General features: G+C 36.0%; 1 protein-coding gene, 1 long non-coding RNA gene and 1 other non-coding gene across 12 annotated transcripts; 2 read left to right on the top strand and 1 right to left on the bottom strand.

Annotated features, from left to right (window-relative positions):
- Positions 1–4,426: 4,426 nt before the first annotated feature.
- Positions 4,427–9,347, top strand: LOC147542452 (uncharacterized). Its single transcript, XR_015223282.1, has 3 exons — positions 4,427–6,223; positions 6,386–7,701; positions 7,799–9,347. It is a non-coding gene; the product is annotated as an uncharacterized LOC147542452 (long non-coding RNA).
- LOC147542451 (squamosa promoter-binding-like protein 16) lies at positions 4,444–22,796 on the bottom strand. 10 transcript variants are annotated; one of them, XM_086633816.1, is made up of 11 exons: positions 22,324–22,763; positions 15,806–16,443; positions 15,571–15,686; positions 14,873–14,973; positions 14,656–14,738; positions 11,969–12,255; positions 8,828–8,886; positions 8,657–8,740; positions 7,975–8,456; positions 5,807–5,943; positions 4,444–5,222 (listed from the first exon to the last, which is right to left on the bottom strand). In XM_086633816.1, the coding sequence occupies exons 9-11, from the start codon at positions 8,385–8,387 to the stop codon at positions 4,594–4,596; spliced, it is 1,179 nt and encodes a 392-aa protein (XP_086489942.1). In that variant the 5' UTR covers positions 8,388–8,456; positions 8,657–8,740; positions 8,828–8,886; positions 11,969–12,255; positions 14,656–14,738; positions 14,873–14,973; positions 15,571–15,686; positions 15,806–16,443; positions 22,324–22,763; the 3' UTR covers positions 4,444–4,593. The 10 variants fall into 10 exon arrangements, with proteins under 10 accessions (XP_086489942.1, XP_086489941.1, XP_086489939.1 ...); XM_086633815.1 differs by lacking the exon at positions 15,571–15,686 and adding an exon at positions 16,495–16,580 and having other exon boundaries at positions 7,975–8,469; positions 15,806–16,323; positions 22,324–22,583; XM_086633813.1 differs by lacking the exon at positions 15,571–15,686 and having other exon boundaries at positions 7,975–8,469; positions 22,324–22,796.
- Positions 22,797–24,121: 1,325 nt separating this feature from the next.
- TRNAH-GUG (transfer RNA histidin (anticodon GUG)) lies at positions 24,122–24,193 on the top strand. Its single transcript has one exon. It is a non-coding gene; the product is annotated as a tRNA-His (tRNA).
- Positions 24,194–26,704: the final 2,511 nt, after the last annotated feature.

Genomic DNA, 26,704 nt, shown 5'->3' with positions numbered 1-26,704 from the left:
AGGCCCATGGTCCCGAGCCAGCCCGCAGTCACCTGTGAGGCTGTGACCCAATGACACCGATGGCGCCCCCTGCATGTTGCTCGAATGAGGCCCGCTGCTTAACTACAGGTGGACCCTGTCTGTCCGCAAAAATTAAGGCACGCGTCTGGTTGGAATTAGACGAGTATAAACAATTGACGGGTAGAAATAAGTCGGACTCGAACGAGTCAAATAGATTTGGTTTGTGACTATTGGGGTGAGTTTACGGATCTATGCGGTGGTAAGTCGACGAATTTTGTTCTACAACCGTTTTAAAAATTGACTCACCTAAACCAGACTCGCCTTGTTAATAAGGGAAACAATGTTCATATGAAGTTATTCCAGACAACGGACTCTTAAATAAAATTTATTCTTTACTGACTAAAATCAGACAATTAACAATTCAAATAGACGAGCCAGACACACGAGTCAGACAAATAATATTTGAAATTTGGTTCGAGTCAACTCAGAATTTAAATCGAATGTCTGATCTCAATTCGAACAAAAAAAGCACCACCTAAATCAAACTGAAGAAATTATGTGGGCAATTAACTTGGCTATAGGCACTTTCCATTGTCTTTGACTTTGAGAGTTTTTTCTTGTTGAAGGACTTTGAGAGTTAAAGAGGAGATAGAGAGTTAGATGTCATCTTTTTTCTTTATCAAATTCAAATTAAAAGTTTGCTATAGTTTTGTGTAATTTTACTTGTATATTTTGCATGTTTTTATATCTGTATTCGATGCAAATATTTTCAACCTTATATAACATGTCTGAATTTGATATGATTAGTTCTTTTTAAGTCTGAATTTATTAGAGATGTAAACATATATAAATGTTCCAACTATACATGTATAGATATTGTTAGATAGAGATAATTGAAGTAAATTGTTAGAGAGAGATCGAAATTGTCATCCAAAAACTTTGTGGAAGGTGTATGTTAGCAACATTTGGAAAAGAGATGAAATTTATGAACAAGTAGGGGGTTTGTCTATCTCATCAAAAAAAAAAGTAGGGGATTTGTCAGTCCTACACAAGTCTAACTATCGAAGTGTGGATAAACTCAATTACCCATTAATGTTACGGAGTACGTACAAGGGGAAGTTGTTTTGCTGAGACCCCCATACATGGTCTAAACTCTTGCCCATAAAACTACAAATTAAATCATGTTATAAGTTTGTTTGTAGTACAATTATTTCGAAGCTGCCCTACAAAATCTAAAATATGAGACTCTTCGTGACATTGAGGATCAAAGCGGTTGTTTCTGCTGTGAATCGAACTTTAGACTTCTGGAATTTTGGAATAGATGTGCTACCAACTAGGCTACCAGTTGTTGGTAATCCTATAGATAATATATTCCCATACGAGAATTTTGGAAGAAATAGGCCCAAGACTATTGAGGGAGAAAGAGGGCCCAAAACTACACCTACACCAATATCTTTTATCTAGTAATTAGTCAGGCTCGAAATTCATTGTCGAAAAATAAACTAACAATGTATAATGCGTGGCGTTCCCAGGAACTGGTAGATTTTTTCTCAAAAGAAAGGAAAGAAAAGACGGCTTAACCAATTGTACATTTCGAAAATAAAAAAGAATATCGACCCTTCTCCTACTATCTTGACTTGAAATAGTTTAATAGACAAAATGTAAACCAACTCATTAAAAATGATCAAACACGACAAAGAGTAGGTAATTAATTAGGTTTTGGTGTATGGATTCAAGCTAAGCTATGTGGAATCTAGGGTTTCTTTTTCTGTCTTACTCTGATCAAGGAGACAAGGAAGGTGAAGCTTCCTTACCAAAGACTTTTTCTAAGACATAATCATTCTCAAGGTAACACCATATCCATATACTTCCTATTTATCTCAATATACAAACTATCATACTAAATTAAATCTTTAACATTTGTGAAACGTTAAAATATGTATAAGTTAATGAGAAATGGTTTCAACAAAAAAAGTAATACTCAGAACACAAAAAATTACCTTTTGAAATACCATATTAGTAGGATAGACCTTGGCGTTCCGCTAGCCAGAAGTAAAGTTAAAATTTTGATCCAAAACTGCCACTTTGGTTGTTTAGGATCGGGGTGCGTAATTAGTGGTAGCCAACGGGCCGTGTCGTGCCGGCACGGCCCGTTTAGCAGCCGTGGCGTGTCAGACACGCCACGGCCACGCCAGGCACGGCTTGAGCCGTGCCGTTCCGTGCCGTGCCCAGACCACAAAGGTCTGGGCACAGAAACGGCCCATGGGAACGGCCCACCCGTTCCCGTGGCGTTTCCGTTGCGTTTCTGGCCGTTTCCGTGGCGTTTTCGTAGTCGTTCCCGTGGTCGTTCCGTGGCGTTCCCGTAGTCGCTTCCGTGGCTCCGACCCATTCATAAATATTTTTTTACTTGTCAAAAAAAAGTATTAAAAGAAATATACATTTTTTTTTCAAGTAAAAAATTGTGATGTACAAAAACTTTAGAGTCTATGTCATATCTTTGCTTATTTTATTGGAGAAGAGTTGTATAAAGACTCTCCACATTTACTTTATATTTTTTGGTTTAGGTGTGGGACTATCTTTACCACTTTATTTGTTTATTTTTTTGAAAAAAAAGTTTTAGTTTGTTTCAACAAAAAAAAAATTCTTTTGTTAAATTCAAATAACTAAATTGGGTCGTTGCTAGCGTGTCGTTGTTGCCGTTTCCGTTCCGTGCCCATGGGTCGTGCCGTGTACGATCCGTTCCGTGTCGTTCCTGCGTGTCTAATGGGCCGTGTTTAACGGGTCTGGGGCTCTAAAATCCCAGCCCCGACACGGCACGCCAGACCCGTGACGGGTCGGCACGGCACGGAACGGACCGTTCCGTGCCGTTCCGTGTCCTCAAATAAACGGGCCGTGCCGGTCCGTTTTCGTGTCGGCACACCCCGTTGGCCACCACTATGCGTAATGATCGGCCAAACCGACCAGACCGAAATAGACCAAATTGACGACATAATGATTTTTGGGCCGAATCGAACATTGTTTGACTCGATTTAGTTAAAAAAGTAATCAACTTGTCTCAATGTGGTTTGATTTTGACTGAGTATTTGAAAACCACCCAAACCTAACCGACTGACCCATATATAATAATTTAAAGACTAAGTTTAAAGTTTAATCTCCATTCTTTTATTTAATTTCATGTTCCTCTCATGCTTCATTTGGTTAAATGAGTTTGGTTAAACCAACAAACTGAACTCAGTCGAGTCAAACCGAATCAGATAGAAACGAAGTTGGTTGATGGTTTGATTGCCTCAATTCGGGCAGATGATTTAACCAAACTGTCATTAATTTGTTTCGTCCTTACCTTAAATGGTCGACTACCAACCAGGTGCTCACCCCTAATTTTGGACCTCGGATGAACTTGATTACTGCCGAATCATACAGATATCTGTCTATCCTTCCAACTACCTCATCCGATGTTGGTGGTGGGTAGGTTAATGGAGAAAGGAGGAAAAATATGAAGTTGTTATTGACAATGTCATAATAAAGGACATAAACCATTACGTGGAATACAATATCTAGCTAGGGTTTATATTATATAATATTAATGCCATCTTTCTTCTCTATCAAGCCAAAGATTTGGATTTCTCAACCATTCTTCATTTCTTTGTAAAGTCCTCTGATATTTCTACACTTCCTTCTTGTTTTTAGTCCCAAAGGATCCATCCTATATCCATTGATTTCTCTTCTTCCAAATTCCAATATGAGCTAATACCACTATCTTCCATAATCAAATCATATGTTATGGGTACATGAGGTCTGGAGCAAGCATCTAAGGCTAGGCGAGGAAGTAGACGTTTCTTCGATCATTGATCACTGTCTAGTGTTCCTTCTACCCTCGTCAACGGTGGTCATCGTGTTCTAGATAGAGATGTTTTTATTGAGGTAAATGAGATGTTGGAATGGTTCAATCAAATCAAAGCTCCCAAAATTTGTGTTCTTTGTTTTGATTGAGCCGTGCCAATATCACATTTTTTTATTTTATCAATTTTTTGTGACTCTCATATAGTTATATAGATTATTTTGATTTGTGAATGCATGCTTGGTACATGTCTTATATATATGACAAACTCTTATGTGTATAGAATTACAAGTAAATCAATTATCTGTGCAAGGTTTTTTCTAATTTGCCTTGTTACCTACATTTATTATACTATATAGGGTTCTGTCAGAATTTTTTGGATGTTGTTAGACGTGAAATCTGTCTTTCATCTTAGGTACCTTCCATCTTGTTCAAATCATTATAGTCCAACGATAAATTTGTACGTACGCCCAAATCAAGCAGATTAGCTGCTGCCTGCGGATTGAACCTGTCGACAACCTATCCATAGCCTGAAGGTCGTAACAACTCCCAAAACAAATCCTATCAAACTCCACAAACAAGAAAAATCCATGGAAAAGGACTAAGAGAAATCAAATGGAAGTGTATGTCTACATAATATAAGAACACAAACATTTAGGAGACCAAATCGTTTACAATACGAGGTAAAAGAACTCTACTTTCACATACTAAGGGAAAGCAAGCACAAAAGAGATCACATGATTAATCCATAAAACTTACTCCCAAGAGAAAGGAAGAGTTTGAGGCATCCCAGTTTGGGATGATCCACTAGGGACCATATGAAATATATCCTGGCAATTTAGCTCGGTTGAATCGGAAACTAAAACTGAACCCATTGTCTCACCATCCATGGCCTGTGATTGGTATCTACCCAGATTGTTATAATTCATCTCTGGTACCACAGGCTGAGACATGGGGCTTGAGTCAGGTTGCAACATTTGGTGGCTCAAACTAATCCGTGAATGTTGAGTCGGCGGTGATGACAGAAGAGAGAGAGCACAACTTGAATCAAATACTCTAGTTATTCCATCAGAGAACATCTTTCTAGATGTCCCAACGTTTTCAGATGATTCAATGTTGTTGCTTAGCGGTTGACAGACTGAGATTTCAGGGGAGATTCGACTACCAAGTTCATCGACCTGCAAGAAAGGAAATTGTTTCCCTCCTTGGTGGGCAGGAGAGAAGGACCCTGGAAATGGGTTTTGCCGGTTGGCGTAGTGCAATGATAGCTGGTGGCTATTAAGCATCATATCTTCCTCAGTTTTGACAATCTCGCGCCAAGTTGTACTTGTCACCGCAGTTGATGGAAATACTTGTGGATTAGCAAATGGCAATAACCTGGTACCTGTAAATTAAGATACAGAGAAAAACAGTTTCAAGAGTCTTTGAATTAGTTCTGCAAATACAGATGCATTTCTTCGAAACAAAACAATAAGAAAAAGATGTTCGTTTTCATTGTGTAAGTGGCAAATATGCAAGAAATGCTATGAAAATGCTATCTGTTATAATATAAATGACATCCTAACTGAAATTAAATGATCCGATGACATTAACAATCTAATTCTGCGATTTATTGTACACATTGAGAAAGGTAGAGAACCACATAAGTAAAGGTAAGAAAGTTATAGCCATCCGATCTGGGAAAGGTAGTCGCTTTCCTTGACAAGACCCATTAAGCAATAGGACCTTGACACAAGGTCAAAAATGTTTTTTCAGATCTTGAATTTAATCCATGCAAATGTGCAAGATAGGTGTCTGCCTACTTGTGAAATCAAGAACAATAGAACCTAAAAAGCCCTAGAGGAAATTGAAGCTTTATACACCGAGAAAAGGTTTCACCGAAGAGATGCCACGATGCAACTACACTATGCTAGTTTCTTAACTGACTGAAGGAACAGAGCATTGGAATATTTGAGAAAGGATCCAAACCTTGATGGTAAGAGAATAAGCTTCCAGAATTCATGGACAAGGATTCAGGCTGAGGCTTCCTTCGACGTCTATTGTGTCCATCAAGTCTTTTCCTACAGCTTCTCTTTACCTCATCAAACTCCGCCAACATATGGAACCTACAAGATCGAAGGGAAAGTTGATGCACAAATTCGTCAGAAGTAGTTAAGGAGTGTTGAATAGTAAAAATAACAATGGAAATGAAACCCGAAACGAAACCTTTGAGCAACCTACAAGAAGGGAAGGGCGGAACATTTCATGATGATAGAGGACTTGGTGCACAGCAGAGAAGTACTTCTCTGGCTAGTGAGACTACAAACTATAACAACTCCCTAGCACTCATACAGTAGTAATGAGACATTCATGTTTCACATGAAAATACTCACAATAATATATATGGTCATAGAATGGAACAAAAACATGCTTTGGATAAGAAGTTGAAGTACATCATAATAGAAGGCCATATGCCCCGATAGTTTACTTCTAAGAAGCCGTTTTTTTGGTTTCAGCTTGAATTAGAAGGCACCAATTAGCTAAATTTTATGCCAAATGCAAACCAAGATTATCACTCCTCCCGACACATAAACATAGATGAACTTAAAAAAGTTGGAATCTAACATAATCCATAGATCTGTTTAAGCAGAAGACTTACGATGAGTCCACGCCAGTTCCAATTGTTGGGGTATTTGAATAATGATGAAAATGTAAACAAAACGCTACGAACCTACTACAAGTGGTTTACAAATCAATTAAGAAGAGATGGTTTAAAGAAATAAATATTTGTTTCTTTTTCTTGGGTGTTCAGTTCGAGGGTTCTAGGACCTCAAAGCAACTGATGATCTCTTGGAAAAACTCAAGTGCTCTCTTTTAAACTTTTAATTCCGTTTTCTTATATACACCCTATGTTATGTCTCTTTGTACAAATCATGAGATTAAGTACACAAATATAACATAAGAGCCTAACTAAAAACAGACAAGAAAGGAAGAAAAAAGCTAAGTATGCCTAACTACCTACAGATTGCTAACACGAAGTACTAAAAGACTTTCACTGGCTATATACAATATATGCAGTGAAAACCTGCAATCACAAGAGACTAGATCATCCAACAAAATGATTATATGCATGTTAAGCAAGTAATCTTCAAACTAAGATTAAGAGAGTAATTCGCCTACTAGAAAATGGGGCACCATCCCCTGCAAAATCTAAAGTAAAAAAATCTAAAGTAACTAGTATAGTTACCATCAAGGTTTGGTAAATGGACCAAGATCATGTGCAGTAAGAAAATTCCGAAAATGGCATACACGTAACGAAGTAAGAACCTAAGCTATCCGGTGAGTGAGTACTTCTTTGTCTATCTATTTAATTTATTACGACACGAAAGGGGAAAATGACAAAAAGGTCACACATGAAAAATTACCGAAAGCGCCTCCCTTAACTGATGACGTTTCTTTTCTTTCTTTTTCTAGGAACTAATTAAATATATTTTTAGTAAAGGATAATCCTCATCCTCACTACACGGTACTATACGGTCTAGCTGTCTCTTTGGTTAAGGTATAAAACTCTGTCTCCATGTCAAGGACCAAAAACTACCCAATACGAAGTGATGTACGACAAATGCAACAAATGTCAATCGACTCCAAAGAATAAGTTAAAACATATCTTCACATCACTTTAGAAGATGATTAAGACGACTAAGCAATGAGAGTTATTTACCCTTAACCCACTTAAGATTTCTAATTGCCATGTAAAAGCAACAAATCACTCCTTATAAACTTTACCCAAGAAGCACTCCTACTTGTTCCAATTTTTGACCAGAAGATCAAAACCCCAAGTGAATTTCCTAAAGTTGCATAAAACCCTGATGTGAAGAAGCAGAGTGAAAGCAGAACCACCAAGTGACAATTTTTGACCAGAAGATCAAAACCCCAAGTGAATTTCCTAAAGTTGCATAAAACCCTGATGTGAAGAAGCAGAGTGAAAGCAGAACCACCAAGTGACAAGATAAGCATTTCAGATCATATTGAAAGTACAAAGACACTGATGGTAAACGGAATTAACTAAACGAAAAGAAGAGAATCAAGACAGAATCAAGTAACTAACGAAAAACTAACTAAATTGGCCGATCTAAACAAGTAATTGAAGTGGGTACCTGCTACACTGCTGACAGAACCTCTGTTCTTGACTATCAACAATCACCTTGGGAGTTTTGGAGTGAGCTTCACAAACTTTATGGCGTCTGTGATAATCTCTACACTTACTAAGGTCAGCCATGCATCCTTCAACTAAGCAAGATACATTTTGGACTCTATTGCCAGAAGAACCTCGAGGTCTCTTCATTGTAGCTGATGGTGATGAAGATATCATAGTTGAGATCCTTGGATCTTTCCACTTATCCACTCCAAAATCCCCAAACCTCCCTAGTTTCAAATCAACTGAACAATCCCCTCTGCTTTGCTGCTCACCTCTACTGCTACTTGAACCAACAAGGGTAGGGAGATTATGTTCACTTTCTCTCTCTAATTCAGAAAAATCCCATGAAGCTGCTTTCAAGTCCCAGTCCATTAAATCTAACTTCTTTATCACCCTTCTTCTACTTCTTTTTTCTACTTCTTATCTTCTTTGTTCAGTTGTCTATGACACAGTTCTACAAAACTCTATTAAACAAAGGAAGCCAAACTAAACAAGTAAAACCAGGTTTAGAGAAATGGTACTCTAGAAAAAGCAAGAAACAGACAACCCCAATTCTAATAAAACTGGTACTTTTTTTTCCAGATTTCAGAAGAAAAATCGATCCAGAACCAAAAGTTTTTACAAAATTAAAAGATGGGTACCTGAAAATCAAAGACCCAAGTCACAAACTGTCAAGTTGAGAGCAAGTACTCAGTAAATTTTTTTTAAGGAAGCTCTCCAAGGTACTGGGGAAAATGGAAGAAGCTAAAATGTGAAGGGTATAAAAAATAACAACCATTAAGACTTGTTCTAAAAGCCTAGAGAGTACTTACTCAAAGAGACAAACAGTTGCAGAGAGAAAACTGATTTGGGCTTTCCAGCCATTCATTCCCTGACATGGATTCCAATAAAAATCAATAAAGGAGAGAGAGAAAAAGATGTATAAAGAAACAAACAAAACTAATGGTGGTAGTGCCGGTGGTGAAGTTAAAAGATGAATCACCCTCTTTGTTCTCTCTCTCACCAAATTTAAAACAAAATTATTAACGAAGAAGCATTGCAGTTTTTATATAGGAAAATATTGGAACTTGGGTAGACCATTAGAGACCAAAGATAATCTATTTAAGTTTAGAGATGAGAGAGAGAGACAGAGTGAAATATAAACAGAAAGAAGTTCCAAAAACCATTAGAGATTATAGATTTTATACAATGAGACCTTGTTTTCATAAATTTAATCAAAATTTTTTTCTCTTTGTAAGGGTTTTTTGGCTTTTATGAACTTGAAAGGAATTGAGTGGGAAAGAAAGGGACAGGGTTACTTGTTTCTTTTTTTCTTCTTTCTTTTTTGATTTTGGGATTTTATGTATATATCTTCTCTTTTTTATAGGGTGTGGGTCTAAATGTGTTGTTGCTTTCAACTTTAATGTAAAAAGTACAAATGTGAAGCTTGATATATGTGGTTATGTGTCTCACATTTCATGACATGTTTTTTTCTTTTTCACCTAAAAATAATTTTCCAACTCATACTCAACAGTAATGGGATATTTAAACTTTTTTAATCTACCCTATCAATCTATATTCTACCTATCACCTATCATTCCTTTTGGTTTGATGAGATTGAATAATGTTATTTGTTAGCCATATGTTATGGGATTTAAGGATGATTTTCTCACCTAAGAGGCCTCTAATCAAACAATCTTGTACTTGCACTTGTACCAACATGTGGTACTTATGCTAAAGATTACCCAAATCTTCACTTTAATAATACAAACTAAAAAGTAAACACCCATTTAAAAGACCATAATATTTTCTTTTCTAGTTCAATATTAATAGGTAGTTTTAGGTCTTTGGTTTGAGTATTTGATTGATGATTCTACACTGTTCTTTTAAATAGTGTTAGATAGAAGATACCGAAATCACATTATAGCATGCATTTTAACAAACATACAAACAAATAGATATGAAAAAGATTATTTTGTACTATGATATATGGGCTAGATTATATCGGGTGGAAACAAATATAAAAAAAGTGCATAAGTGGGTCTGAACTTCAAATTTGTTCAAACTTTACTTAGTTATGCTCAAAATACCCTATTTTCATCCCTAATTTATTTGGCACAAGAAAGATTTGAAAAGATGCCAAAGAGGAAATCAAGTAAATCTTGAAGATGGCACCGGGAACCCCCTTAACCAAGTCCATGCCTCCCGGCTCATGTACAAGAAGAGTATGCCCAAGTGTTGAAAGGTGAAAAATTGTTAGTAACGAGGGGAATGGGGTGAAAAGGGTAAACTTGCAAGAAACTTTTACTTTTCTGTCTACTTCCCACCCAAAAAAGGTGTACCTGACAACCAAAAAAAAAAAAGCTGTTGCTATTGGAGAACCTTTTGTGGCAGGGAGGAATGGTGGTTAGTCTGTAATTTTGCAACCAAAACTAGTTTGACAAACAATTCTTGCTTTGTACTTTGTACATAGGAACATCTTCACATATACTATTTTAATATTCACATATGTTCACTCTATATTTGTCCAAATTTAAGTTTATACATAAACCAATAATTGATTAATTTTGACTATCAAATTTTTTTTTTAAATAAAGAACTTGTATAAAATTAAAAGTATATGGTTATTTCATAGTCAAATCCTTATCATTTCTTCTTCTTGCTTTCTTGCAAGCTTACAAGCCTAAATAGTAGCATTTTAAATGTGTTTTGACTAGTAATTGTATATTCATACTTTGTACGTGGAGAAGCACTACAACTGTATGGTTATCCAACTATAGCGACTTATCGATATTGTGATCAATAAATTGCCACAGCATGACACATGTTTTGTTCTTGGAGTGAGCTCTCCCAAACTAATCTAAAACACGTTGACATCCCGATGTACTGGTTTCTCTCCAATATCATAAGTTTAGGCACACATAAACAATATAGTCTCCTATTCTTTCACCTTTTTACTTGGAATAAACTTTTCAAAAGTTGAAAGTTATAAAATAAGCTAACTTCACATATAAAGTAATAGAAAACCCTCACAAATCCTCAAAAAAATCGACAAGTCTTTCTCTATCGATGCAAATACTATAATGTATTGTAGACTTAAAAGATATTCAATAATGTGTATCTGACAATAAACAGTGACACGCCATAATATAGTAATATACCCATATGTTATTTATATAAAACATGCAAATAAAATAATTTTATTTTTCTCTCAAATTTTCCTGGCTAAATTATTGGTTTGAGGGTTCGAGCAAACCCTGGTTTAGTATTAGCAGCCAACATTTATTGTTTGGACAAAAGAAGAGACAATTCCAAAAGAAAACAAGAAGACCAAGAATTCATTGACTACAAGCAAAACAAGTAAACATCAAAGGCAATTAGTAGACCAGGGAATAGCCCCCATGATCCATGTGTATGTTCATTTCAAAATTTTGTAACACTCACAAAAATTTGATTTTCTTAGGGTTTCAATAATTTTCAACAAAGAAGGTCAGATCTTCACGCCTTCACGTGAAGAAAGTTAGAAAGTCATGGAATTCTGCTATCACAAGAATTCAAAATCAAGACACAAAACGTGCTGATTTTTCCAACTTACTTGAACTTCAAGGATACATCAATCTTATTCAGTTTCTAAACTAAAGTCTAAACTGTAATTCGCTAATTTTTTTCAGAAACTGTTAAGAGTCTTTTCCCCTGATTTCACATTTTATAACGTCAAATGTCAAAATGTTATTTGTTTTGTCTACCGTTTCAATTTGAGTAAGACAGACCAGATTTATACGAGTAAGATGCATCTAATTCAAAAGATAAGAAAAAGAAAACACCAACTAAGATTCTAAAGCAATATTTAAATTTGAACCATATAATGTGGGGCATAGGTTGTAATGTTGTATATTATATGCATATACATATATATATAGGAGTATATGAAATTATCAAAACATGAAAAAATGAAAGATAAATAAACAACGTACCTGGTCGAGCAGAGAAGATAATGTTGGCAAGATAAACGAAAGGTGGAGAATAGACATCTGGCGGAGCCCCCTTTTTGTGCATATAATATAATTGAGGAAGTAACTGAGGAGAAGAGAGAGAGTGTTTTTGTGTGTGTGGTGACTCAACAGCTAGGGTTACAACTTCCAAAGCAACAGGAAGTAACTTGTGAACTCTTATGAACTCCCAACTTTTTAATAACACTTGTTCCAACAGTAAGGATAACAAGAGATATACAGAGAGAGGGGACCTCAAGCTAAGTCCTAACCTGTAAGAAAATTTGAGAGGAATAGTAAATGAAAGTAATGAAGGGAAATGCTTCTTTCATAGAATAATTCACAACTAGTATGACAACACAATAAAAGATGAACGGTCTAGATCTAAGTTCTAAGAGAATTCAAATGATTTGTTTCATGGAGATATTGGAACGAAGAAATATGGAGCGTTCATTTATTCTGTTGTCAAAAATGTTGTCATCTCGGGTGGGGTATGTAGCATCTCCCAATAATAAATATGTGAAGCTGTCCAGGATAAAGATGGGGAGGTTTGGACTTTGTTAGGCCAGCTCCATTTCACTGTGCTCCTGCACCAACCCCTCCCCTTTCCCCATCTTCCCTCTTAATGGTTGTCCCCATTATCACTCATTCACCATCTGACTGACATACATACCCCACTTCTAAAGACTTTCTCTATCAAAAGTTCAATCAGATTGACTTCTCTTGGACATAGAGCTAAGGCATAATACCACCTAACCAAATTCAATTTCTCATGTATTATAGAAGTTATATCTCTATAACTGACATAAGACAACTTTCTAATGAGTTAGCTACACATATGTGCGTTTAAACAAGACAGATTCAATAAAAGATTATAGAATTAAGGTATAAAAATAGTATAAAGTAAATCTAGTTGCATAAACAAGACAAGTTTTTTATAACAATGCTCAATTATGACGTATGTTAGATGCGATTAAAGAAGGAGGAGATTTTTAAAGAAAAATCTAACAAATGTAATCTATATGAAGATTGATTTGGTATCATATAGCTAATTTGTCTTCATCTACTTTTTATGGACCAAATGGTTTAATAACATTTGTATCATAATATATAAAGCTCTAATATAATATTCATGCATCACACATTCTTATAATAATGCTAATGTCTCGTTTGTGCCACTGTTGATAAGAGTCATTATAATAGAAATTAACAATTTTGTACCTTCATCATTATTATTTATTTTATTGAAAGAGTTCCGTTTTTTACATAATCATTATAATTGTTGTAGCTACTACTTTATGGTATAGTTGTTCTTCGTGGCTAGATAACTATAATATTTTCTAAAATATAACCACGTCATTGAAGATCCTCACCATTTGAGTATGCAATTATTGTTATATTTTTACAGCATAAAGCAAGAACCCTGTACTCGAACTATGAACCAGATGATGTGGCAACATAAAAGACTAAATTAGTATGACTTGTTAATTTTGGATGACCATTTCGGCCAATCTTTGGGCCCTAACTACAGCCTCACAAAATGAAATGGGACTAAGCGCGCGGGTCTCTTTCACAACAAGAGAGTGAGAATGTAGAAGCGAGCCAACAACCCTTGGTTGGAGTGCTAAGAGGTTTAGTCTTCCACCCTAGAGGTCAAGGGTTCGATGCAAGCTGATAATTCAAAAAAAAATGTAGAAGTGAAATTTGTGAACACAAACACTTGAATGCATTGAAAAAAGGTGGTTGGTGTTATGGATCCCTAATTATGAAATGAAACAACAAAAATGATAAGTTGTCTGAAAAAGTAGGACGAATCAAGGCAAAAATGCGGACACGGGCTGGATTCAACCCAAAAAAGTGGGTCAAATCCGGATTGTCCAAGTTGGGTTCTGGCCTGGATTCATCCACCTATTTTGGCCAACCTACTAGTCTTGATGAAAACTAGAAAACCAACCATCACCCAAGATGCAACCAAACTATAAAAAGAGGTAGGGAAAGGGTTGTGGGGTTCAGGTCTTCATGGGAGTATTTAGTAGGATATGTCCTAAGACATCAGAATTCTCCTCTACCACTCTACCTATACGTGTATTACTTTCTCTCTCTTCTTTATCTCATCTTTCTTAAATTTAGAAGCATTTCCAAATGAAAGCAAATGAAAGAACTTCTCTAGAAAATGTAACAAACTAATAAGTACATCTGTACATGGACAGCTAAAAAAGCCTATGACTAGATTGGTAGACCTTACCTACTGAGTATAGTTTCCACTTAATTCCATACATGTAAAGTTGCTTTCTACTACTAACCAATGAAATGGAATTCTTTTTTGTCACCCACTTTACAAGTAGGTGGATGATAACCTCTGCAATTTCAACACTAACTATTGGGCCAAACATTTTATTAGGCGGATATTTAAGGTTTCAACTTTCAATTATTTGGATTATCAAACCATTTTTTAACAGTTTTTAATGTGAAGAGCTAATATCATATTAGAGATTTCAGACACAAAATCTATTTGCCACATCGAAATAACGAAAATGCTATAAGTATATAGAATTCTTACTTAATCTTTGACATGCAGACTCATCCAGGTAAAAGAACGGTCGAGACCGTATTTAAACTTGTATGTACTTGTAGCATCTCCCTAGAAATAAATCATGAAGAGGGTAACTTACCATTTTACTTACAAGAAGCATTATTTATCTTTTCACCCCATCTTTTATGCCCATGTCATGTCCGTTTTTTCAACAATGCCGACCTGAAAGTGACACCAAGTTTGTCTAAGATTCTTGGCAGAGGAATTTAAGAAAAAAAACACTCAAAGAGAGACGGAGAGGAAAGAACTGAATTAGAAAGTGATGGCGGGTACTTTAAGGGTATAATGTGCTTTACCATGGAATTTTGCGTTTGGGTAAACGACGTGAAAGATTCTGCAGCTAAGAACTTTGGTCGTGAAACAAAAGGATTTCACAAGCTTCTTGAATAATTTCTCCCTGCAAAAGATAGCAATGACAGGAATATCATTTGTCTGATTGAAAAACGATTCAGAGTCGTGAAATTGGATTAAGAAATAACATATATGATTGTCCAAATACCAACCATCAATTTTCTCCTTGTCAGACTAGTATTAACATCTAACTTGAACAAGAATGTCGTAGTTAGTTCAAGATTAAGATAGTTATCTCCTAATTGCGACTTATAATAAATCCGTGCGTGACTCGTTCAGTCTAAAACATAATTCGCGGTCAAATGTTTTTAATATTACGATTTGACGACTTAGAAAGACAAAATAAAACAACCAAATAAACATATTTTAAACAAAACAAAATGGAACTATTAAGTCCATGCACGACTTAATTGAGTCTATAAAGTAGTTTGATGTTGGACATTTTTCAATAATGAGATTTGAAGAGTTGGAATGAAATATAAGAAAAAATTGTGCTTGACTCAACTCAAACCCTATTAGATTTCAAAAATGTAACATAAAACAACAGATAAAAGAGTATAACAATATAAATTGTCAAATAGACTGAGAACGTAGAATAAAATCTAAGAAAACAACAATTAGTTGGTTTGGCAAATAAACTAACTTCATATTTGGATTTGGTTTATTTCACATCAGCAGCTACCTTTTTTACTTTACAAAATAAACCAGATTCAAGGCCTCATATATCACATCTAATCAGATAGTAATTGATGGTCACCGCTACAAAACATTCATTACGAAAATACTTGCATTTGAAGAATGTAATTTTGAAATGGAAAAGGAAAAGATAAACTTTAGCAATATAAGTTATGAGGGCGATAGTAAAGACAGATTCATACCTGGAATGCTCGCCGCACTGTGCAAGATACTTGAGCATTGGAATTGTTGCGCAAAGGATATACTAACTAGGATTGCGATTCAATTGTGATGCCACAAAGTAGGAAAGAGTTGAACCCTTATGTTAAATTAATAACTATCCACATGTTACTGTTCTTAAATATCACGACTTATAAGTGATATAAGTATATTAATATGTATGACATTTGAACAGTAAAGACTGACATGCCTACCACGATTAGATTTGAACCTAGATATGCTGATATTTTACCTAATCAGTTATCCTCCAAACTGGAATAACGACTTAATACCTGAGAGGTTTTACAACATAATGAATTGAAGATTAAAGGTGTGTCTATCACTCTATCTTTGGAATGGCCCAAGGATGTTTTGGCTCTCTGGGTACTCTCCTACTGATCTGGATTGTGATTCCATCAGAGGAGTTGTGGACAGCTTGCAAATTCAAGGGGCTAGATGATTCAGAGCATAGCTACAAGTTAAGGCAACCAAAAGTATTGAACTTAAAACGAGTTTTAGATGAAACTAATCGCAAATCTTGTACTTTATAGTGTTGATTTTGAACTTCATACCAATAGCGACCACGAACTCGCACTTTACCAAGTGACCTCAGAAATTCTCCCTGCAATTAAATGAAAAGGAGTTTGTATGTAAACCTCTCTTTTTCTTTAACTTGTAGAGGTAGTCAAAATGGTAGATTTGACCAAAAAGCATTCATATACTTTAACTTTAATATTGAAAAACTAATTTGTTCAAGTACTGCAAAAAAAAAACTCAATAAATATACTACATTTAGAACAAAATACTACTCAATTCAAATAAATGATATTGAAGCAACGCCTCTTTACCACCTCAAGGGACGGCCTCGTATTGTACAAAAAAACGTGTTTGCACGGAAAACACCTTTCTCAAACATTGGGTCTAATGAATTTACATAGTGATTGTAATGAGACTCATGAGCATCTATACTAGCAAAAGAGTAAGTTGTATTTATAACATAAAAGGAAAGTGGCAACATGCGGTTTACATAAGAAGTTAGGCATATATTTGGAAGTTTATTCATCATAACTGCACAAATTCTGCTAGGCTAATTAGGAGGGCATCTATTGTTAACTGTTGACAAGAAGGTAAATCATGTTCAACAAGGCCAATACAGGAATGCAGAGTGAATCAAATCGGGTATGTTTTTCATAATTGTTCTTTTAGCCATGTTTTGGAAAATTACTAATTAGAGACTGAAATAAGATATAAGGCCTGAGATATCGATACGGGAAGCAATGATCTATCTGCAGCACAAGGTGTTGATGGTATGACTTTTTGACAAGAATAGGGCGTCGAAAACTAACATTCAAGAGCTTCAAATTGCTTCGAAAGAGGCCATAACCCTTACATTTTTTTTCCTTATTTTCCATAACTATGGCGTGCCCTATAGACATATTTCCGGTCAAACCGTTCATCTCCAACCTAAAATATACAAAGAAGACTATACATTGCAGGTAGGACGTGGAAAATGAAGTTATCTAGCCCACTATGTGATGTACAATACACAATGCACTCTAATCACTCATATCATCAAAAATAATATTCAATGACATCTCCAAATTTTCATAATCCATTTACAGAGGAATGGATCATACCCAAATGGATTAAGATGAATGATACTACCTCTCAGTAGATTGTAAGGGAGTTGATGAAGATGATGCATCAGGGACTAATGTCGAAGACAAATAGATAAGAGACCTCAGAAGAAGAGGATTGGTTATGAAAGGATGAAGATGAAATTAAGCAGTTTCTATGAGCACCCACACACATGTGGTATTCACTCGTGTGTACTCTATTAACAGAATGGGTTAGTTGTAATGGTAGTTAGTGTTAGTTAATTGATTAGTTATCCTAAAACTACTTTCTCTCTCTAGAATGATTTCTCTTCAAACTCTATATAAAGAGATCTCCTGTAACTAATTAGTATTGATTGAAGTAATAAGAATTCTAAGCTTCTCTTTCATGGTATCACGAGCCCTAAGCGATTTTTTTTCGATCATCAAGATCCGGGAAAGCGCAATTGGGACAAGTTCAACAAACAAGATAGTTTTTAATCCACAAGAGGTTTCGGCTATTCTTTGTACAATCTTCAAGCTGAATCTTCAGTTTTGAATTGGAAAAGAGTTGTTTCTTCTGTATCAAAGAATCAGGGATTCAGTTTTGAAGGCTCTTTAACTTTTGCTGAATTAAGAAGTAGACTTCTTCACCATGAACACTGGCTTAAAGAACAAGAACCAATTGATGATAATGAATCATATTTTGTTAAAAGATATCCTTCTAGAGGTGGTTCTCGACCCTTTCCTTTCAGAGGTAACAAACCAATTTCACAGACTCAAGCTCTTGAGTCTGGACCCAAGCTTTCACCCAAGATTACTTCTCCTTCTGTTAGAAATAATTTCTTTGATTATACGACTATACCTTGTGGCATTTGCTATAAATGGGGTCACACAGCTAGGCAATGTCGAATGAGATTCAAGGACTTCTCAGAGTCAACTTCTGTTCAAAGAAATCAACCAAGAAACTTTGCTAATCTTCACTTACAAGAAATTGAAGATGATGATGAAGAAGGAGATGAATATATAGAACAATTAGAAGAAGAAGAGGAACAGGCTCATTTTGGAGCACTTATAAGTGATTCCCAATCTCTAACTTCTTCTCCTGAAAAGATTGCATCCACTAAGAGAGATGAGAAGTGGATAGCAGACACAGGAGCTACTAGCCACATGACACACAGCAAGGGTAATCTCATAAGTAGCTCTCCATATAAAGGAGACAATGGAGTCATGATAGGAGATGGAAAGTGTCTTGATATTAGACACACTGGTCAAGCTACTGTGATAGCTGGGTCTCAGGCATTTGAGCTTAAAAAGGTACTACATGTCCCTGCCATTCATAAGAACCTTCTCTCCATCTCCAAATTTACTAAGGAAAACTTTTGTAGTGTTGAGTTCTTACCTTGGGGGTTTTTAATCCGAGACCTCTGGTCTAAGGAGGTGCTAGCTGATGGTCCCATGGTGAATAACTTGTATAGTATTGATTTCACTATGAGTTTCTGTGACACTTCATCAAACATGTCTTTAGAACAAGCTTATAGTGTTAATGCCTCTGCTAGGACATGGCATAACAGACTGGGCCATCCCTCAAAAGAAGTTATATCCATTTTGGAAAGAGGTAATCACATCACAATTTCATCTAAAGATGCCTATGATATCTGTCCTTCTTGTCAAATAGGGAAGAGTCACAGGCTCCCCTTCTATCAATCCACAAGCTCTTCTTCCACTGCACTTGAGCTTATCCACTGTGACATTTGGGGTCCATCTCCAGTCTCTACAAAGTCTGGTATTAGATATTACATATTGTTTATGGATGATTATAGCTCCTTCTTTTGGATATACCCTATGAGATTGAGGTCTGACAGCCTGGGCTGTTTTCAACACTTTCAAAGGCACTATGAGAAGCTCCTTTCTGCATCCATCAAGACATTCCAAAGTGATGGAGCTTTGGAATTGGCTAAGGGAGACTTTCAAGCCTATTTAAATAAATGTGGGATAATCTTCAGAAGCTCCTGTCCCTATACTCCTCAACAAAATGGGAGAGCTGAGAGGAAGAACAGGCACATTACCTCTGTGGGCAACACCATCCTTTTTCAAGCTTCTATGCCCAAGCACTTTTGGTATCATGCATATGCTACAGCCACTTTTCTCATCAATAGGACTCCAAGTAAGGTACTTTCTTATAAAACTCCTTATGAGGTGCTATTCAATAGGGTTCCTGATTATAATATGATTAAAGTGTTTGGTTCCACTTGCTATCCTTATCTTGGAGACATTAAGATTGATAAACTTAGTCCAAGATCAACAAAGTGTGTGTTTATAGGATATAGCCCTACCCATAAGGGGTTCAAATGCTTGGATCTCTCTTCAAATAAAGAGTATGTCTCTAGACATGTTATTTTTGATGAGTCCTCTTTCCCTTTTAGTGAAATGACTCAGTCTTCTACTTCCTCATCTAGTGAATCTCCAGCCCCTTATGAAGTTATTGTTTTGCCTGCTTTACCAGCCAGTAGTGACACTTCCTTAAGTGATCACCACACCAATTATCCTATTCATGATCAAGATACTCCAACCACTTCTCTTGAAATCACAGAGACCAATCCTTCTTCTGGTTTACCCTCAGCCACATCTCTATCTAACACTCATTCTATGCAGACTAGGTCCAAGAGTGGTATTGCTAAACCTAAACACATACCTGATTATGTGGCTTTACTAACATCACCTCATACTTTTCATTCTTCATTTTTGGCTGCTCATACTCAATCTATTCCTGAACCCACCTCTTATAAGGAAGCCAGCAAGAGTGAGCATTGGTGTAATGCTATGTCTGCAGAATTTCAGGCTCTTACCCAAAACAAGACATGGTCTTTGGTACCTAGGCTTCCTTCTATGAATGTGTTGGGTAGTAAGTGGGTCTTCAAGGTTAAATATAGGTCAGATGGCTCACTTGAGAGATATAAAGCTAGGTTAGTAGCACAAGGCTACAACCAACAAGAGGGAATTGATTATCAAGAGACTTTTAGCCCTGTAGTTAAGATACAAACAGTGAGAATTGTGTTAACCTTAGCAGTCACAAAGTCTTGGTCTATTCTTCAACTTGATGTTTCAAATGCATTCCTTCATGGGGAATTGTTTGAAAATGTATACATGAAGCAGCCACAGGGGTTTGTTGACTCTATTCATCCTAATTTTGTGTGTCACTTACACAAATCCTTGTATGGTCTCAAGCAGGCACCTAGGGCCTGGTTTACCAAAATAGCTAGCTATCTAGTTGGATGGGGTTTTACCAAGAGCTCTTCAGACTCTTCTATGTTTGTTTATAGTAAGAATGGTGATCTTTTGGTGTTTCTTCTATATGTTGATGACATAATCTTGACTGGCTCAAGTAATTCTTTGGTTCAGACCCTGGTTCATGATTTGGGTACTGCATTTGCTATGAAGGAGTTAGGTATTCTCCATTACTTTTTGGGAATTGAGGTACATAGGTGTTCTTCTTCCACTTCTATTCAGCTTACACAGACCAAATATATACTTGAGCTACTTCAGAAGGTAGATTTGGTGAATTGTAAACCTAGTGGTGTTCCTGTCACTCATGGTAAGAGAGTCTCTAAGCTAGATGGTGACCTTCTTGAGGATCCATTGACATATAGGAGTATTGTTGGTGGTTTACAATATATAACTCTAACCAGACCAGATGTTACTTATGCCATTAACTATCTCTCACAGTTTATGCATAATCCTACCTCTACTCACTTGGTTTTGCTCAAGAAAGTTCTTAGATACTTAAAGGGCAGCATTGGAGCTGGCATTACCATTGCATCAGGAGATCTTTCCTCTTTATCTGGTTACTCTGATTCAGATTGGGGGAGTTGCCCAGATTCTCGAAAGTCTACAAGTGGGTATTGTATCTTCTTAGGATCTACTCTGATTTCATGGTCTTCTAAGAAGCAGAATACAGTCTCTAGGTCCTCAACTGAAGCAGAATACAGGGCTTTGTCATTAGCCACATCTGAACTTCTTTGGGTCTCTTACTTGATGAATGATCTTACCATTCCTATATCTTTTCCAATGATTCTTTACTGTGATAATATGGGGGCTAAGTATTTGGCTTCTAATCCTGTGTTTCATGCTAGAACCAAACATGTAGAGATTGATGTTCATTTTGTTCGAGATTTGGTCAATCTGAAGCATTTGGAAGTGAAGTTTGTCCCTTCAGATATGAACCTTGCTGACATTTTGACAAAGGGTCTTCTCCTCTCCTCTTTTGAGTTTCTCCGAAGCAAACTTATGTTCCTTCCTTCCTTGGAACATATGTTTGAGGGGGGCTGTAAGGGAGTTGATGAAGATGATGCATCAGGGACTAATGTCGAAGACAAATAGATAAGAGACCTCAGAAGAAGAGGATTGGTTATGAAAGGATGAAGATGAAATTAAGCAGTTTCTATGAGCACCCACACACATGTGGTATTCACTCGTGTGTACTCTATTAACAGAATGGGTTAGTTGTAATGGTAGTTAGTGTTAGTTAATTGATTAGTTATCCTAAAACTACTTTCTCTCTCTAGAATGATTTCTCTTCAAACTCTATATAAAGGGATCTCCTGTAACTAATTAGTATTGATTGAAGTAATAAGAATTCTAAGCTTCTCTTTCATAGATCATTAGCCTTGTAAAATTAAGCAGAAAATTTAGATCCAGATTTACATCCGAGATCTGCTGACGGAAAGGAAAGGATTAATGCATTGAAGTTCCAAATAATCTGATTAATTTTATAGGGTGAATCATCTACTAAAACCCTAGGTTTTCGTCTGATGAACCTCTCTCTAAGTTGATGAAAAAAAACTTTCAAGGAATTACATAATCAATGAGAGTACGAAAAATCCAATGAAATCTGATAATAATCATACCTCCATGACGATCAATGGCGAAAAGTTCAAAATCTTCAAGTCAGAATTCTGATCGGCGGTCGATAGAGGTACACCAGTAGGCCTCGAACAACATAATAGTCAGGAAATTTCCTCTCTCTCTCTCTCTCTCTCTCTATCTAGATCTCTCTGCTTCTCTCTCTCTCTCTCTATCTAGATCTCTCTACTTCCCTCTCTCTAGATTTCTCTTGAAATGGGGAAAGAGATTTCCAGTTCTTGAATTTAGAAGCTTTTATAGACCTACTTAAATGGCGGGAAATTCTTACCTTTCTAAATTTCTATTAGGGGGGAGTCTAAGGTGTGGTCAAATCTCCAAACTGTAGGCGCTCCCTACTTGGACTAACCAGTCAGAAACCTAAAGCAAGGTCTCGGACTGGCCGAGTTCGAGCTCTCCGATCAAGCTATCTCATAGTTTTTCTCTCATTTGTAATCTCTCTCTCAGATCAAGCTAAACCAATTTTGGGAGGTGCCTACAGACGGTAGACAACTATAGCATTTTTCAGGGCGCCTTATAATTGTTCCGCTTCTAAATTTTTTTTTTCTTCAGAAATCGACTACGATCTATGTTAGTCGTTACAAGGCATGTAACACTATCAACCACTCGGCCAACCAAGTTTTGACACTCCCCTTCTAATTTGGACATCAGGTTCGAGTTGTATAGCTCCTAGTCGGGCCCTTCACTCTACTCGGGTTATAGGGCTACAGTCGGGCAAAGTAAAGATGTACAAAATTACGATAATATCCCTACCGAAATAACTATTCAAATCGTTCCTCAGGAAATTCTCTTCTGAATAAGTTCTTCTAAAAGAGACAAAAAAATTTGAAAGTTTCCAAAATCTTCTTCTATAAAGTTAGGGTTTTGGAAGTTGTTAGTTCTTTTTCAACCACTTTTTATATTCAGTTAGGGTTTTGATTTGATTACCCACCAATTCATTTGGCTGATTAATGATTTACTCACAACAAATCAAATTTCTAGAGAGATGAAGTGTTAGAGCATCTCCGAGTGCAAGACTTGAGAAAAACTCTAAAAATCCTATGTGTCAAGTGTGAAAAACGAATCTCTAAACGGTAGCTTTCCTATTTGGCTGTTTAGAGATACTCTATTGGAAAGCCTTCTCCAATGCAACACTCAAAAGAAACTCTAAAAACCTACATTTTATTGTAAAATTAATTGATTAGCTTATGTGACACTTAGAGATCTTCAAGAGGACACTCTAAATTACTTAGAGATCCTCAAGAAAACTCTCTAAATTTAGAGTGTCCTCTTAAGGATCTCTAAAATAACTACCGTCACCTCATTTTAGAGATCCAAGTTATGTGTTGCATTGGAGATGGATTTTGAAGAGAAACTCTTAAAAATCTTATATGACAATCTAAGATTTAGAGCTAGAGTCTTGCATCGAAGATGCTCTTAGGTTAGATATACAAGAGGAGGCATCAATGGTGGCGTAAAAATCGGACATGGGTAGTTCTGATTTCCCTTTATTTTCTCCTTAGAATCTAGTAGTTTAAATAAACCGCAAATCAAAATTTGATCAGAAGAAGAACATAAAGAAAAAACATGAAAAGAATCATTGATGTTGATATTGAAGAACTTCACAAGCAATTCAAGAACTTGGAACAAGATTTGGATACATATAAAACATCTGAAATTGGATATTAAAACAAGTAGTCAAAGTATAAGAATAATAAAGGTACACTTCAAAACAAAAAATAATAAAGGTTTCTTCATTTCATCAAACCAAAAAATAAAGCTTTCTTCGGTGTATATGACACCAAAGTGGCTGTAGTTTAGTGGTGAGAATTCCACGTTGTGGCCGTGGAGACCTGGGCTCGAATCCCAGCAGCCACAGTATCTTTTTTTTTTTTTTGCACCACTAGTTGCACCTGTTTTAGTTTTTACGAACCCAATATCTTGGTCATTTTCTGTAACATGACAGCATTAGTACAGCCATTGTGAACTGCTTTATTTGTCTTTCTAACTGAAAGCCCCCGCTCCTTCAAACAACCTAGTCAAATTGAAATTCTCACGAAATTATACTCTTGTCGGTTTGAAACAAAAATACATGATACGTGCTCAGTTCATGATAAAAAGGCTGGCTTCAAATTTCTGCTAGGAGATGTATATATGTATACATCTACCACAGTCCTATTATGTATCTTTTGGAAATCGAAATTAGAAAGAGAAATTGTGGTTGCTCTGATTCCAGCCCTGGTCAGTCCTACTATGTGTATTTATTATGTTAATCGTTGTTTTTTATACCTACAATGATAGTAGATTGAAATGTTTTATAACAGTTAAAAAATATGTGTAGCACATGTCATAAATTGCATTTCATAAGGTGGGACATAATTACTTCTCCAAAAAAGCATGGTGGACTTGGTATAAGAAAATTAGCTGAGGTTAATGAATCAATGTTAGCTAAGATGGCATGGAGAATTTTAACAAATAAAGATGCAATGTGGGTTCAAACACTAAAAGCAAAATACCTTACAAATGAAGAATTTTGGGATGTATCAATCAAAAACTCCAACTCCCACTTCTGGAAATCTATGTTACATATCAGGGAGGTATTAAAAGCTAATTGCTGTTGGCAAATAGGCAATGGAAAGGAGGTGAAAGTTGCTAAAGACCCCTGGTTAATGGATATGCCACACAAAAGACCTCAATTAATCAAACCACTTCCCAATAATATCAACACAGTATCTGATTTACTAACAGTGGGAACTAATCAGTGGAATCAAGCAATACTCAGAGAATATTTTGATCAAAACAGTATTAATGCTATTAATAGTATATACATTCCTATAACAAATGAAGTTGATAGACTCATGTGGTGCTCAACAAAACAAGGTAAATTCTCTTCTAAATCTTATTATTCACTAATGATTACTCCTCCTGTTTTACCAGATACTATAAGGAATTTTCCATGGCAAAAACTCTGGAACAAAAAGAACATGGATCCTAAAATCCAAGAATTTATCTGGAAACTGATTCATAATGGAGTGGCCACTTTGGATAATATCAACAAAAGAATGCATCATATCAATCCTTATTGTAAGCTTTGCAATATACAGGAAGTGGAAAACATATATCATTTATTTGGTAATTGCCCTATTTTCATTAACCTTATTGGTATTACTAATGATGTAGATCTGTTACAGCTAGGGTTAGATCCTATTATGAATCTACAGAATATTCTTAACAAAGGCAATGAAGCAAATGAGGTATGGTATAAATTCACTTATCTGATTTGGATCTGGTGGAAGCATCGAAATGAATTGCATTTCAGGAACACACCAATCGAGTTAAATAGGGTTTGGCTTTTGACGAAGTTAGAGTTAAATCGAAACCCAAATCTTCAAATTCCGATTCAAACCGAAGCATCACAACAGGATCAAACATGGATTCCACCATTGCATGGGGGATATAAAGTGAACGTAGATGGAGCTTTCAGACCTGAAGGAGCCTCGGCGGCAGCTGTTGTTAGGGATTCGAATGGAGTAACATGGAGAACAAGAGCAGTAACTTTTCCCCCCATATCGGCGTTACATAGCGAGATGAAAGCATTTGGATTAGGGTTACAGATGGTGGAGGAATTGTTATTATATGAGGCAGAGATTGAAGGTGATTCTAGGGTTATGATTTCCCTATTAACTGAACCATCACTATCTATTCCATGGAGAATGAAGTATGAAGTCGAGCTTATTAGGGCTAAAGCAAGGGAGTACAGGATCAGCTTCAATTATTGCCCGCGGAATGCCAATAATGCCCCTCATGAATTGGCATATGGACTTTTAGTCCCGGGTTCTCAATAATGTATTTGTTGTTAATTTCTCGTTACTATTGTAATGAATATTATGATTTATGGAATCAACCGTTTCAAAAAAAAAAAAAAAAAAAAAAAAAAAAAAATTTGTGGATTCTCAATTCAGAACCATTTGACAATTAAGAAAAAGAAGGGAGATTTTATAGGGCCCCTCATTTTTGTTAAAAGGCCTCCCTCAGTGATAATTTAGCAAGTAAAATGGTTCATGAGGAGGCCTTTTAACAAAATTGGGGAGGCCTTTTAAAACTTCCCCATCGAAATTTGTTGTCGGTTTCTAATACTCCATCTCATTAACATGAATTTTAGTTCCATATTAACAAAAAAAAAAATGAATTTTAGTTCTAAGTATTTTTATTCTATTTTGCATGTTGCGACTTCTAAAATTGTTTTTTTTTAAACCACCCGAGACTATATTTCATTTATAAGTAATACAATCACAAATTTACATGGATATAATTGTTATTTCTCTTCACAAGTTTCATGAAAGTTACATAAGTAAATTCTGAGAACTTCGAATGTAAAGTACCTCATGA

This window comes from Eschscholzia californica, unplaced genomic scaffold (assembly GCF_041429995.1).
Source record: "Eschscholzia californica isolate CP2 unplaced genomic scaffold, dmEscCali1.0.p SCAF_4, whole genome shotgun sequence".
NCBI classification, from domain to species: Eukaryota; Viridiplantae; Streptophyta; class Magnoliopsida; order Ranunculales; family Papaveraceae; genus Eschscholzia; species Eschscholzia californica.
This window is presented reverse-complemented; position numbering and strand designations above follow the sequence as displayed.